Source organism: Ranitomeya variabilis, chromosome 2, assembly GCF_051348905.1.
Source record: "Ranitomeya variabilis isolate aRanVar5 chromosome 2, aRanVar5.hap1, whole genome shotgun sequence".
Taxonomy (NCBI): Eukaryota; Metazoa; Chordata; class Amphibia; order Anura; family Dendrobatidae; genus Ranitomeya; species Ranitomeya variabilis.
In genome coordinates, this window is record NC_135233.1 from 42,721,030 (window position 1) to 42,737,266 (window position 16,237).

Below are 16,237 nucleotides of genomic sequence, written 5' to 3' on the forward strand. Positions count from 1 at the left end.
TGATCACAAGTGAGTGATTTGCAAACGTGGTCACGTACAGACTAGACGTACAAGTGAACTGAGTGAGGCCAGACACGTCTATTCGGAATGTGACAAAAAGTAAAAAGTGGCAGAGACAATGCTGCAGCTTTCTTAATCTGATTGCCCCAGATTGGTAAAATGATTGATCTTAGAAAATCCAGACCAACACAACCAGGAACTAATGACTGCAAAAAAAAAAAAAGTGCAAGGAAGCCGATACAATTCGTGTCTGCCTCTTACAGATATTAGAGGAAAACTTAGCTGTCTTGTGTCTGAGGAGAGGGTATAGCCCAACAAGAGGAGCAAACACTTTTTTTTCGCCATCCAAGTTGCCTGCCCCAATGCTAGTCTCAAGAAATGAGCAAATAAAATAAAAAACCTTATAAAGTGTGAAGGAGCAGAAATTTTTCTCGCCTTCTTGAGGATATAATATGAAAAAAATTGCTTACGTCAACCCAAACTGTCCTTACCACCCTAACAAATGAGTTAGGGCTTTTCTATCACCATGTGCGCAAAATCTGTACAATGTGTCTAGACATTCAGAATGCTCTGTTCATTAAGGGGTTAAGCCCTCTAAGACATGGTGGGGCTACTACTGACCTGAGAAAGATCCCCATCCCTGAGCCGCAGGTGTAGGTGTGTGCGGTGCAGGCGCCCACGTCGTCTCCATCCAGATCCGTCTGACAGCAGTAACTCTGAGAACAAAGCATGGCCCCGCAGACCAGACACAGCGTGGGGGCTCTGCTCTTGTCTCCTCCTGATTTTGGACATCTAAGTCAAAAAATAGAAAGTAAAATGATAAATCCATTCTTAAATCATCAAACATATAGATTTTAAAACTATGATCCATTGGATTATTTTGGTTTTGCTACATACGAAAAATTTGATGCTTGATTGATGAGACTGCTATAATCTTCTGGCAGATCTATGAGCTTGTTGGACTCTCTTGGGTAACTAGGAAGAAGTAAAAAGATAAATTATAGTTCACTACAGTACAGACCCCTAAACACATTAGATGGCTGTAAGCGCAATCGGCCAGCAGTGTTCTCGCCCGACTACCCCCCATACACAGCCCGAGCGCTAGTGCCAGGATCGGCCGGCAGAAATCAGAGATAGATATCCCACAGATATCGGCGTGTTCAATTATTACTCCTGGAAATGTCTGATAACGGAGTGTTAGAATTAAACTTGTAAAAAGGAAATGTTCTGACAGTTTCATGATTAGTGGGTGTCTCAGAGATCACCGCTGTTCTCTAGCCCTTTGCTACTGAGCTTGTAAGCACTGCAATAAGGCTTGACTGCTGGGGCAGATGTTGGCTCCTAATTCCGGCCGGCTTCACTGCCACTGCTCTTCTTATGGAGCAGAGACAAAGCTGCCTCATTTAGCAGTACTGAGAACTCACAGTTCAGCCAGCAGGGTGCAAAAGCTGCTGGACTGACCTGTCAATCAATCAGGTGTGCACTGCCCAAACACCAAGACAGCAATACTGTATTTTTCGGACTATAAGGCGCACCGGACCAGAACACGCACCCCAAATTTTCAAAAGGAAAATAGGGTAAAAAATTAATGTGTCAAATGGGGGTCACTCCAAATTCAGCTTACCGGGGTGGGGGAAGTTCAACAGCGCTAGTAGAGCAGGATCATAGGAGGTGTTCAGTAGTCGGGCGATAATCTGACTTCCATCCCAGGCTGGTGTGGCAGGTTGGGCAGTGCAGGGGCTCTGCCGACATTTTATGAAAGTCCGGAGCCCCCGCACATCCATTGCTCAAATCCGGTGGCCTCTAAGAAAATGGCTGCTGGAGGTGGCGCATGAGCAGATTTAAACGCATTGCAGCCATAGAAGTGCGGGGGCTCTGGGCTTTAACAAAATGTCAGTGGCGCCCCCGCACCAGCGAGCACTGCTGAACTTGCCACATTCAGCCTGGGATGGGAGTCAGATCACTGTCCTGCAGTGTTGGACCACTGAACACCACCTCTTCCTAGCCCAGTGCCGGCAGAATTGCCTAACTCCTGCTGGCGCTACACTCCTGGTAAGTAAAATTTTGGGATAACAGTGCGTCTTAGTGTCTGAAAAATACGGTACTTTAAATGAGATTCTACCAACATATTAGATAAAGAGAAAATCTTTAACTTTCATACTGGTGAAGAAAACTTACCTAATGGATGTCCACTCAGCATCGGTACATCTTCTTACGTCCTTATGTTTACACCAGCTTACAAAAAAAAAGAAGATAATATAACAAAAAGGTACAGATAGAGCTAAATAGGTGTACAGTGAACCAGTAACAACCCAAATCTTGGCGCCTGACATTTCAAAACATTAAAAGACTACTAGTGGCAGCACGACTTAGAATTAAATGCTGATTGTACTGATAGGGAAGAACATGATTTCAGCATGAAGACCACATTTAGTATCATTACTTGCAACAATTGCTGCAGGATATTGCCATCTTAAATTGCACAGCCTGAAGTTGCTGTGTAGCCTCAAAAGGTTTATCTAAGTTGCAAAAGATGCTGCTGTAATGACTATAAAGCAAAATGCAGGGTAGACAGCCAGCTGCAGGAGAGACTACAGAGGTAACAACATATATACTCCAGCCTGCTGCAGGAGAGACTACAGAGGTAACAACATATATACTCCAGCCTGCTGCAGGAGAGACTACAGAGGTAACAACATATATACTCCAGCCTGCTGCAGGAGAGACTACAGAGGTAACAACATATATACTCCAGCCTGCTGCAGGAGAGACTACAGAGGTAACAACATATATACTCCAGCCTGCTGCAGGAGAGACTACAGAGGTAACAACATATATACTCCAGCCTGCTGCAGGAGAGACTACAGAGGTAACAACATATATACTCCAGCCTGCTGCAGGAGAGACTACAGAGGTAACAACATATATACTCCAGCCTGCAGGAGAGACTACAGAGGTAACAACATATATACTCCAGCCTGCTGCAGGAGAGACTACAGAGGTAACAACATATATACTCCAGCCTGCTGCAGGAGAGACTACAGAGGTAACAACATATATACTCCAGCCTGCTGCAGGAGAGACTACAGAGGTAACAACATATATACTCCAGCTTGCAGGAGAGACTACAGAGGTAACAACATATATACTCCAGCCTGCAGGAGAGACTACAGAGGTAACAACATATATACTCCAGCCTGCTGCAGGAGAGAATGCAGAGGTAACAACATATATACTCCAGCCTGCAGCAGGAGAGACTACAGAGGTAACAACATATATACTACAGCCTGCAGCAGGAGAGACTACAGAGGTAACAACATACAGTTAGGTCCATATATATTTGGACAGACACAACATTTTTCTAATTTTGGTTATAGACATTACCACAATGAATTTTAAACAAAACAATTCAGATGCAGTTGAAGTTCAGACTTTCAGCTTTCATTTGAGGGTATCCACATTAAAATTGGATGAAAGGTTTAGGAGTTTCAGCTCCTTAACATATGCCACCCTGTTTTTAAAGGGACCAAAAGTAATTGGACAATTGACTCCAAGGCTATTTCATGGACAGGTGTGGGTAATCCCTTCGTTATGTCATTCTCAATTAAGCAGATAAAAGGCCTGGAGTTGATTTGAGGTGTGGTGCTTGCATTTGGAAGGTTTTGCTGTAAAGTAAACATGCGGTAAAGGAGCTCTCCATGCAGGTGAAACAAGCCATCCTTAAGCTCTGAAAACAGAAAAAACCCATCCGAGAAATTGCTACAATATTAGGAGTGGCAAAATCTACAGTTTGGTCCATCGTGAGAAAGAAAGAAAGCTCTGGTGAACTCATCAATGCAAAAAGACCTGGGCGCCCACGGAAGACAACAGTGGTGGATGATCACAGAATAATCTCCATGGTGAAGAGAAACCCCTTCATAACAGCCAACCAAGTGACCAACACTCTCCAGGAGGTCGGCGTATCAATATCCAAATCTACTATAAAGAGAAGACTGCATGACCGTAAATACAGAGGGTTCACTGCACGGTGCAAGCCACTCATAAGCATCAAGAAGAAAAAGGCTAGACTGGACTTGGCTAAAAAACATCTAAAAAAGCCAGCACAGTTCTGGAAGAACATTCTTTGGACAGATGAAACCAAGATCAACCTCTACCAGAATGATGGAAAGAGAAAAGTATGGCGAAGGCGTGGTACAGCTCATGATCCAAAGCATACCACATCATCTGTAAAACACGGCGGAGGCAGTGTGATGGCTTGGGCATGCATGGCTGCCAGTGGCACTGGGTCACTAGTGTTTATTGATGATGTGACACAGGACAGAAGCAGCAGAATGAATTCTGAAGTATTCAGAGCCGCCATACTGTGTGCTCAGATCCAGCCAAATGCAGCCAAACTGATTGGTCGTCGTTTCATACTACAGATGGACAATGACCCAAAACATAAAGCCAAAGCAACCCAGGAGTTTATTAAAGCAAAGAAGTGGGATATTCTTGAATGGCCAAGTCAGTCACCTGATCTCAACCCAATTGAGCAGCATTTCACTTGTTAAAGACTAAACTTCAGACAGAAAGGCCCACAAACAACCAGCAACTGAAAACCACCGCAGTGTAGGCCTGGCAGAGCATCAAAAAGGAGGAAACACAGCGTCTGGTGATGTCCATGAGTTCAAGACTTCAGGCAGTCATTTAGTCCATGAGCCAAGAACCAAATTTGACGATATCGGTACCAAGCGGAGTGACTAATTCTCTTTGGTATTTTTAGGTAGATGCATGTCTGTAGTTTATTTTTTGATATGATAGCCCTTACATATACGTAGCTTATTAACCCCTTCAGCCCTAGGCCTATTTGTACCCAAGTGCCTAAGCCAATCTGACCTGTGCCACTTCATGGGCTAATAACTTTGGAACGCTTTCACCTATCCAAGCCATTCTGAGATTGTTTTCTCGTGACATATTGTACTTCACGTCAGTGCTAAATGGGAGTCAATATATTTTACCTTTCTATATAAAAAAATGCTAAATATTCGGAAATTTTGGAAAAATCGGCAATTTTTTAACTTTGAAATTCTCTGCTTTTTACAAAAATACTGATACCCCCCATAATAGTTATTAATTTACACTCCCCACATGTTTACTTCATATTGGCATCATTTTGAAAATGAAACCTTATTGTTTTACGACGTAATAGGGCTTATAGTTTTATGCGCAATTTTTCACATTTACAGCAAAACCCACTTTTCAAAGGACCAAGTCACTTCTGAAGTCACTTTAAGGGGCTTACATAACAGAAACCACCCATAAATTACCCCATTTTGCAAACTACACCCCTCAAGCTGTTCAAAACTCATTTTTAAAAACTGTTAACCCTTTAGGTGTTCCACAGGAATTTTAGCAGAATGAAGGCGAAATTTCAAAATTTCATTTTTTTTCCAGATATTACATTGTAATCCAATTTTACCTGCAACCTAGCAAGGGTTAACGGCAAACCCAAACTTGGTTACCCTAATTCTGCAGTTTATAGAAACACCCCACATGTACTCGTAAACTAAAGTATGGGCACACAGCACAGCTCAACACGGAAGGAGCGCTATGTGGTTTTTGGGTGGCGGATTCACTGGAAGAAATCTAGGGGGCCATGTCACATTTGAAGGCTGCCTGAGGTACCCCCACAGTGGAAACCCCAAAAAGTGACCCTATTTTGGAAACTACACCCCCAAGGAATCTTTTAGGGGGTATAGTGACCACTTTGACCCAACCAGTGTTTCACAGTAGTTGGAAACACTTGGTTGAGAAAATGGAAAAAGTGCATTTTTTACATGAAGGTGTCATTTTAGGCTCATTTTTTTATTTTTAAGAGGTGTACCAGCAAAAAATGCACCCCACTATTTGTTCACCAATCTCTCCCGAACACAACAACACCCGATATGTTGTCGTACACTGCAGTATTGGGGAACGGCAGGCCTCGGAAGGGAAGGAGCGCCAAATGACTTTTGGAGTGCAAATTTTACTGGAAGAAATCTAGGGGGCTATGTCACATTTGAAGACACCCTGAGGTGCCCCAACACACGCACACACACTGACACATACACGTTCTGTGCTGAACAGGACTCTCCGGTCTTCTCTGCAGAGCTCCTATCTCCCTCTGTAGAGGCTGACACCTCCCAGGCTTGTGACTGATCACATGGCCGTGACATCACCACAGGTCCTGTAGTCCTGTACTGTGTGCTGCTGCTGGTAAGGAACTTGTGGAGAGAGGGGGAACAGTCACCTAGCACCAGCGCTCCCAGCTCTAAGAACGAGCGCCTCATGAAGGTGGGCCCCTGCCTCCTCCTTCCCTGCGCGGCGGCCTTTCCCCCCGGCGGCTGTATTCGGCGTATAAGACAACCGCCCTCTTGGAGCCATGTTTTTCATGGCTAAAAAGTCGTCTTATACGCCAGGAAATACGGTAAATAAAATTTTAATGTTTTTCTTTGTGTTTGCAGGTGTTTACTGACTATCTAACGGCATGATGGAAGTACCAGCAAGGAAGAAATCACGGATCGACTGTATCATACACTGCTCTAATGATGACAGCGATGATCTGGCGTCCCTTAAGGATTTGGACTCCTGGAAAACATTGCTTAGGGCTGCAGAGATCAGGCAGCATGAATCAGTCCTGGTAGCAGCTAAGGGCCTTGAAGAAGGAGAAATACCACACATACAATATCACCGTAAATGTCGTAGTATCTTTACAATGAAGAAGTCACTGGATTCTATCCTTGGCAAGGGTGTCAATGTCGAAACAGCAAGCAAAATCTCCATGAGGAAGCTACCGAGGGGTGCCCCCAGTGATAGCAGGGTGTATGCCAAAGTATGTATCTTCTGTGAGAAGTCAAGCAAGTACCTAAAAGGAAAACAAACAAGGGAGCCAATTGTCCAGTGTGTTGAGCTACGAGCAGATGAGACGATCCGCAGAGCAGCGATAAGGAAAGGCACACAGAGAATACTTGGTTTACTTAGCAGAGACCTTGTTGCTGCAGAGGGGCACTACCACAAGTCGTGCTACAAACTATTCACAAAAGATGATTCCCAAGTGGCCTGTAGGTCTAGTGCAGCTGAAAATCAGGTCGAAAGCGAGGAAGTACGCTACGAAGAGGCAGAGAAAGAGGCCCTTGAAGAACTCTTCTTGTATATAAGGACTAAATTGTTCCCAAACCCAGAAGTACTGCCTATGATAAACCTCACATCTAGGCTTGAGAGATTAATGATATCCCGTGGTATCATCCAACTGAAACCATCGACAAAGAAACATGTTCGACGAAAACTTGAAACAGAGATTGGGGAATCACTCCGCTTTCTCTCAGATGAGAAAGGTAAGCTTCTAGTCTATCCATGTAGCCTATCAATGGACGACCTTGTCCGGCAAGTACACAGCATGACAAAAGATCTGCAAGAAGCAAGAGCTGCTAACTCTGGAGATATCGTAACCAAAGCAGCAATGCAGCTAAGGAATGAGATCAAGAAGCAAGATGTGAGTCAGCCATGGCCTCCCAATACAGATCAGAATGTCGTTCCTGCATTAGTCACTCAATTCCTGCAAACCCTGCTTACAGGAGATTGTGAGTGCCAAACTACCTGTGAAAGAGCTCAACGTCTTGCCACATCCTTCGGCAGTGACTTGGTTTTTGCTGTTACCAATGGAAAGACAAAGCCACCAAAGCACGTACTGCTATCCTTTGCAGTTAAGTCTTTGACCGGCAATACAGAACTGATTCGAACTCTGAATCGTCTTGGCCACTGTGTGTCATATTCAATGGCTGAGGAGATCGATACAGCCCTTTGTATCCAGAAGTTGGAATGTTCAAAGGATGACATCCCAATGCCAGCAAGTATCTACCCAGGTGTGTTCACAACCCTGGCCTGGGATAACATTGACAGACTTGAGGAGACACTAAGTGGAGCAGGTACATCTCATAGAGTCAATGGCATTGCTGTTCAGTCCAATGTTGCATGCTCTGTGACAAAGAAAGTCCTGCCAGATGTAACCAAGTCGAAGAAAAGAAGCATAACTCTGACAGAATTAATGCTACCGATATACAATGTTGGGCAGCGGGGAGAGCCACCCAGGATTGAGACTTCGAATGTTAACACTACCAAGGAGGTCCAGGATTCAAAAACCAAAAACCATATCTGGCTTCTGGCTAGAATGTCAGACCATGAGGATCAGACCACCAGCAGTTGGACTGGGTTCAACATAAAAATCCGCAGCGACATTGTAGTGGCCCAGGACACTGTAAGCTACCTGCCCACTATCAATGCTCCTGCAACAGCCATGTCCACTGTGAATGAAGTCTTGGAGCAAACACATGCCATCATGCAGACCCTGAAGCTTAACAGAATTGTGTGTGTGTTTGATCAAGCACTCTATGCCAAAGCTGCCGAGGTTATCTGGAAACAGGAGAAGTTCAAGAACATTATAATTAGAATGGGTGTCTTCCACACAATCTGTAATCTCCTCTCTATCATAGGGAACAGATTTCAGGATGCAGGCCTTAGAGATCTGTGTGTTGAATCCGGTGTAATCGCTGAAGGATCAGTGTCTGGAGTGATGGACGGCCGGAGGTACAACAGAGCAGTGAGACTACACAAGCTGGTCTATGAAGCACTTATGAGGCTTGCATGGAAAAACTTCCTTCCATGGCTAGAAGAAAACCATGCAAGGGACCTTCACCATCTGGATGAAACACTGAAGAACATCACAAACTTTCGCATCAGTGTGTCGCAGGGATCCTTCGAAAAGCTCTTGGATAATGAATCTTGCACACTTACCCTGAAGCTCTTTCAAGTTTATCTTGAGACCCTCAGAAATGAACAACTCTCAGCATTCTGGATGTCATACTTGGACATGGTCGAGACCATGCTGGCCCTGGTTCGAGCTTCAAGAGAAGGCAACTGGATGCTTCACCTAGGAGCAATCCGACAGATGATACCATGGTGTTTTGCCTATGACAAGGTCAACTATGCCCGATACCTAACCTATTACTATGCCACAATGTCTCGGCTGCCCATAGAACACCCAGAGGTCCATGAATACTTCATGCAAGGTGGCTTTTCGGTCCAGATCGGTAGCAAGAATCCTTTTGGACGAATTCCTGTGGACCAGACCATTGAAGAGACAATCAACAAAGACACCCAGACACCAGGGGGCACAAAAGGCTTCAGCCTCAAAGTTGGAGCTGTTTCCAGGTTCTACCTGACATCAGAGTACCGCAGTATGTACTTGAGTGTTGTGAATTTGGATTCTGGGCTCCCCCGGTGGCTACTGGTGGAATTGAACTTGTGACATCATCTTCCCTGTTCACCTGTTCTGATTAGATCTGGGTGTCGCTATATAACCTGGCTTCTCTGTTAGATGCTTGCCGGTCAACAATGTTATCAGAAGCCTCTCTGTGCTTGTTCCTGCTCCCAGACATCTACTAGATAAGTTGGACATTCGTCCATGTTTTGTTTTTGTATTTTGGTTCCAGTTCACAGCTGCAGTTTCGTTACTGTGTCTGGAAAGCTCTTGTTGATCAGGAATTGCCACTCTGGTATTATGAGTTAATGCCAGAGTCCTAAAGTAATTTCTGGATGTGTTTTGTTAGGGTTTTCTACTGACCATGAAAGTATGCTTTCTGTCTTCTGCTATCTAGAAAGCGGACCTCAAATTTGCTAAAACTATTTTCCTGCTGCGTTTGTTGTTTCATCTCATATCACCGCCAATATATGTGGGGGGCCTCTGTCTCCTTTCTGGGCATTTCTCTAGAGGTGAGTCAGGTCTTATATTTCCCTCTGCTAGCATTATTTAGTTCTCCGGCCGGCGCTGGGCATATAGGGATAAAAAGTAGGACATGCTACCTGGCTACTTCTAGATGATGCGGTAGGTTTAGTTCATGGTCAGTACAGTTACATCTTCCAAGAGCTTGTTCCTATTGAGGCTTATGCTAGTTCTCTGGCCATGGAGATCATGACAGTTTGACCGGCCAACTAAAGGGTTAAAATCCTTGGCTGAGAAAGGAGAGAAATAAGAAGTCTGCTGAAAATTTTTTTTTTTTTTTTTTTCTCTAGTAGTTTGTGTGCTCTTGATTGGATCACTTGCCAGTCTGTCTATGCTGCAGTCTTTCTTTTTTTTCTCTCTCCTTCTAATCTTTGAATGGCTCTATGTTCACCTGTCTATAATGGATCTACAGAGTGTAACTGCAGGTTTGAATAATCTCGCCACGAAAGTACAAAGTTTGCAAGATTTTGTTGTTCATGCTCCGGTATCAGAGCCGAGAATTCCTTTGCCGGAATTCTTCTCAGGGAATAGATCTAGCTTTCAGAATTTTAGAAATAATTGTAAGTTATTTTTGTCCCTGAAATCTCGTTCTGCTGGAGACCCTGCACAGCAGGTTGGGATTGTGATTTCCTTGCTCCGCGGCGACCCTCAAGATTGGGCTTTTGCATTGGCACCAGGGGATCCTGCGTTGCGCAATGTGGATGCGTTTTTTCTGGCCTTGGGCTTGCTGTATGAGGAACCTCATTTGGAACTTCAGGCAGAAAAAACTTTGATGTCCCTATCGCAGGGGCAAGATGAAGCTGAAATTTACTGCCAAAAATTCCGTAAATGGTCTGTGCTTACTCAGTGGAATGAGTGTGCCTTGGCGGCTACTTTCAGAGAGGGTCTTTCTGACGCCATTAAGGATGTTATGGTGGGGTTCCCTGTGCCTGCAAGTCTGAATGAGTCCATGACAATGGCCATTCAGATCGATAGGCGTCTGCGGGAGCGCAAACCAGTGCACCATCTGGCGGTGTCCACTGAGAAGACGCCAGAAAACATGCAGTGTGATAGAATTCTGTCCAGAAGCGAGCGGCAGAATTTTAGACGGAAAAATGGGTTGTGTTTCTATTGTGGGGATTCTACTCATGTTATATCAGCATGCTTTAAGCGTACTAAAAAGCTTGATAAATCCGTTCCCATTGGCACTTTACAGTCTAAATTTATTTTGTCTGTGACCCTGATTTGCTCTTTGTCATCTATTACTACGGACGCCTATATCGACTCTGGCGCCGCTTTGAGTCTTATGGATTGGTCCTTTGCCAATCGTTGTGGGTATGATTTAGAGCCTTTGGAGACTCTTATTCCTCTGAAGGGGATTGACTCCACCCCATTGGCTAATAATAAACCACAATACTGGACACAAGTGACTATGTGTATTAATCCGGATCACCAGGAGACTATTCGTTTTCTGGTGCTGTATAATCTACATGATGATTTGGTGCTGGGATTGCCATGGCTGCAGTCTCACAATCCAGTCCTTGACTGGAGAGCTATGTCTGTGTTGAGCTGGGGATGTAAGGGGACTCATGGGGACGTACCTTTGGTGTCCATTTCATCATCTATTCCCTCTGAAATCTTTGAGTTCCTGTCTGATTATCGTGACGTCTTTGAAGAACCCAAGCTGGGTTCACTACCTCCGCACCGTGAGTGCGATTGTGCTATAGATTTAATTCCGGGTAGTAAATACCCAAAGGGTCGTTTATTTAATCTGTCTGTGCCTGAACATACTGCTATGCGAGAATATATAAAGGAGTCCTTGGAAAAGGGACATATTCGTCCATCGTCATCTCCCTTAGGAGCCGGTTTTTTCTTTGTGTCAAAAAAAGACGGCTCTTTGAGACCATGTATTGATTATCGGCTTTTGAATAAAATCACGGTTAAATATCAATACCCATTGCCGTTGCTGACTGATTTGTTTGCTCGCATAAAGGGGGCCAAGTGGTTCTCTAAGATTGATCTCCGTGGGGCGTATAATTTGGTGCGGATCAGGCAGGGGGATGAGTGGAAAACCGCATTTAATACGCCCGAGGGCCACTTTGAGTATTTGGTGATGCCTTTTGGTCTTTCTAATGCCCCTTCAGTCTTCCAGTCCTTTATGCATGATATTTTCCGCGATTTTTTGGATAAATTTATGATAGTGTATCTGGATGATATTCTGATTTTTTCGGATGATTGGGACTCTCATGTCCGGCAAGTTAAGAGGGTTTTTCAGGTTTTGCGGTCTAATTCTCTGTGTGTCAAGGGTTCTAAGTGCGTTTTTGGGGTTCAGAGAATTTCCTTTTTGGGATATATTTTTTCTCCCTCTTCCATTGAGATGGATCCTGTCAAGGTTCAAGCTATTTGTGATTGGACGCAGCCCTCTTCTCTTAAAAGTCTTCAGAAATTTTTGGGCTTTGCCAACTTTTATCGTCGATTTATTTCTGGTTTTTCGGATGTCGTTAAGCCATTGACCGATTTGACTAGACAGGGTGCTGATGTTGCTAATTGGTCCCCTGATGCTGTGGAGGCCTTTCAGGAGCTTAAGCGCTGTTTTTCTTCTGCCCCTGTGTTGCGTCAGCCTGATGTGACTCTTCCTTTTCAGGTTGAGGTCGACGCTTCTGAGATCGGGGCTGGGGCAGTGTTGTCGCAGAAAAGTTCTGACTGCGCCGTGATGGGGCCTTGTGCCTTCTTTTCCCGTAAATTTTCGCCCGCTGAGCGGAATTATGATGTTGGGAATCGGGAGCTTTTGGCCATGAAGTGGGCGTTTGAGGAGTGGCGCCATTGGCTCGAGGGGGCCAGACATCAGGTGGTGGTATTGACTGACCACAAAAATTTGATCTATCTTGAGACCGCCAGGCGCCTGAATCCTAGACAGGCGCGCTGGTCATTATTTTTCTCTCGGTTTAATTTTGTGGTATCGTACCTACCGGGTTCTAAGAATGTTAAGGCGGATGCCCTTTCTAGGAGTTTTGAGCCTGATTCACCCGGCAACTCTGACCCCACAGGTATTCTTAAGGAGGGAGTTATCTTGTCAGCCGTTTCTCCAGACCTGCGGCGGGCCTTGCAGGAGTTTCAGGCGGATAGACCGGATCGTTGTCCGCCTGATAGGTTGTTTGTTCCTGATGATTGGACCAGTAGAGTCATCTCTGAGGTACATTCTTCTGCATTGGCAGGTCATCCTGGAATTTTTGGTACCAGGGATTTGGTGGCAAGATCCTTCTGGTGGCCTTCCCTGTCACGAGATGTGCGAGGCTTTGTGCAGTCTTGTGACGTTTGTGCTCGGGCCAAGCCTTGTTGTTCTCGGGCTAGTGGATTATTGTTGCCCTTGCCTATTCCTAAGAGGCCTTGGACACACATCTCGATGGATTTTATTTCAGATCTGCCTGTTTCTCAGAAGATGTCTGTCATCTGGGTGGTGTGTGACCGTTTTTCTAAGATGGTCCATTTGGTTCCCCTGCCCAAATTGCCTTCTTCTTCCGAGTTGGTGCCCCTGTTTTTTCAAAATGTTGTTCGTTTGCATGGTATTCCTGAGAATATCGTTTCTGACAGAGGAACCCAATTTGTGTCTAGATTTTGGCGGGCATTCTGTGCTAGGATGGGCATAGATTTGTCTTTTTCGTCTGCTTTTCACCCTCAGACTAATGGCCAGACCGAGCGGACTAATCAGACCCTGGAGACATATCTGAGGTGTTTTGTGTCTGCTGACCAGGATGATTGGGTTGCTTTTTTGCCATTGGCGGAGTTCGCCCTCAATAATCGGGCCAGCTCTGCCACTTTGGTGTCCCCGTTTTTCTGTAATTCGGGGTTCCACCCTCGATTTTCCTCCGGTCAGATGGAATCCTCGGATTGTCCTGGAGTGGATGCGGTGGTGGAGAGATTGCATCATATCTGGGGGCAGGTGATGGACAATTTGGAGTTGTCCCAGGAGAAGACTCAGCTTTTTGCCAACCGTCACCGTCGTGTTGGTCCTCGGCTTTGTGTTGGAGATTTGGTGTGGTTGTCTTCTCGTTTTGTCCCTATGAGGGTCTCGTCTCCTAAGTTTAAGCCTCGGTTCATCGGTCCGTATAAAATATTGGAGATTCTTAACCCTGTTTCCTTCCGTTTGGACCTCCCTGCATCCTTTTCTATTCATAACGTCTTTCATCGGTCGTTATTGCGCAGGTATGAGGCACCGGTTGTGCCTTCCGTTGAGCCTCCTGCTCCGGTGTTGGTTGAGGGTGAGTTGGAGTACGTTGTGGAAAAAATCCTAGACTCCCGTGTTTCCAGACGGAGACTCCAGTATCTGGTCAAGTGGAAGGGATACGGCCAGGAGGATAATTCTTGGGTCACTGCATCTGATGTTCATGCCTCTGATCTGGTTCGTGCCTTTCATAGGGCCCATCCTGATCGCCCTGGTGGTTCTGGTGAGGGTTCGGTGCCCCCTCCTTGAGGGGGGGGTACTGTTGTGAATTTGGATTCTGGGCTCCCCCGGTGGCTACTGGTGGAATTGAACTTGTGACATCATCTTCCCTGTTCACCTGTTCTGATTAGATCTGGGTGTCGCTATATAACCTGGCTTCTCTGTTAGATGCTTGCCGGTCAACAATGTTATCAGAAGCCTCTCTGTGCTTGTTCCTGCTCCCAGACATCTACTAGATAAGTTGGACATTCGTCCATGTTTTGTTTTTGTATTTTGGTTCCAGTTCACAGCTGCAGTTTCGTTACTGTGTCTGGAAAGCTCTTGTTGATCAGGAATTGCCACTCTGGTATTATGAGTTAATGCCAGAGTCCTAAAGTAATTTCTGGATGTGTTTTGTTAGGGTTTTCTACTGACCATGAAAGTATGCTTTCTGTCTTCTGCTATCTAGAAAGCGGACCTCAAATTTGCTAAAACTATTTTCCTGCTGCGTTTGTTGTTTCATCTCATATCACCGCCAATATATGTGGGGGGCCTCTGTCTCCTTTCTGGGCATTTCTCTAGAGGTGAGTCAGGTCTTATATTTCCCTCTGCTAGCATTATTTAGTTCTCCGGCCGGCGCTGGGCATATAGGGATAAAAAGTAGGACATGCTACCTGGCTACTTCTAGATGATGCGGTAGGTTTAGTTCATGGTCAGTACAGTTACATCTTCCAAGAGCTTGTTCCTATTGAGGCTTATGCTAGTTCTCTGGCCATGGAGATCATGACACTTGAGGCAGCTGAGGGCCCTGGTAGGCCAACAATATACTGACTTCAGCCATTCAGACCTACAGGTGTCTAGGATTAGAAGAGATGAAGCCGATGTCCAATCTTTCGTTCAACTGCTGGAGACAGGTTGGGTGAACCCCTTCAACAAAGAGCATAATGGTGAACTTATCAGTTTGTCAACAGCGACTGTAGCACCACCAGATGTAGCCAAAGACCTTCAAGGGGCATACAGTATAGGAGAGGATGCATATCAAACATTCAAGGATGAGCGTTTGGGTACCGATAAGCCAACTACATTGTTTCATGACAAGATGACGAAGAACAAACTTAAAACGTTCTCTAACATCCAAATGAAGACACGCAGACAAGGTCTTGGCAAGGAGGTAATTTTGAAGGCTGACAGAAACCTATTTGGCCAGATGATACTTGTAGCTGAGAACAGAAAGCTACAAATGAGTGATGTCTTGACTCATCCCCTGGGTCCATTGCCATGGGCACTTGCCAATGGTGATGGGTCTATCCGCAAGACCAACAAGGCTGCCCTCGCAAGGGAGTTGGAGAGGAATGCTCGTCCTGCAGAAGTGATCCCCGAGCCCTCTGCAACCATCATTGATGGGATGAGCCTGGTTCAGAAACTGAAGGGAAACAATGCAACATTTGGCCAGCTAGCAGGCACAGCAATGAGTCGCGCTATCCATGAGGGTGCTAAGAGCAAGCGCATTGATATTGTCTTTGACGTCTACAAGGAGACATCCATCAAAGATACAGAAAGAGTCAACAGATATGAAGGCACAGGGATCCATTTCAAGAACATTCAACATGGGCACAACATCCAGCAGTGGAAAAAGCTTCTAAGTAGTTCCTCCAACAAGGCAAGTCTCATAAAGTTTCTGGTAGAAGAATGGAAGGCGAAACACCACAGGGAGAAGCTTGAGGAGAAGGAGCTGTATGTCACATGTGAGCAGCTCTGCTTTAAGATCACCAAAGAACAGTGGGAAGAGGCTGCTGACCTTAAGTCAAATCAAGAAGAAGCAGACACACGCCTCCTTCTCCATGCTCTTCATGCAGCAGAATCTGGTTACAAGTCGGTCATCATCACTTCGGAGGATACTGATGTCATGGTCCTGTGTCTGGGCATGTGCCACAAAATCCCATCCCACCTGTTCCAGAAATGCGGTACACAGAACCGGACAAGATTCCTGGATATCACCACTCTGAGCCGAACATTGGGAGGCAGCGTATGTGATTCATTGA

General features: G+C 45.3%; 1 protein-coding gene across 2 annotated transcripts in view; it reads right to left on the reverse strand.

Annotated features, from left to right (window-relative positions):
- Positions 1 to 16,237, reverse strand: part of UBR2 (ubiquitin protein ligase E3 component n-recognin 2) — a 139,211-nt gene that overhangs the window by 1,124 nt on the left and 121,850 nt on the right. For both annotated transcript variants that reach the window (XM_077282341.1, XM_077282340.1), the window contains exons 43-45: positions 2,179 to 2,235; positions 898 to 975; positions 622 to 792 (exon numbers count right to left, since the gene is read on the reverse strand). In XM_077282341.1, the coding sequence (XP_077138456.1) occupies positions 622 to 792; positions 898 to 975; positions 2,179 to 2,235 (306 nt within the window). The remainder of the gene's footprint in view (positions 1 to 621; positions 793 to 897; positions 976 to 2,178; positions 2,236 to 16,237) is intronic.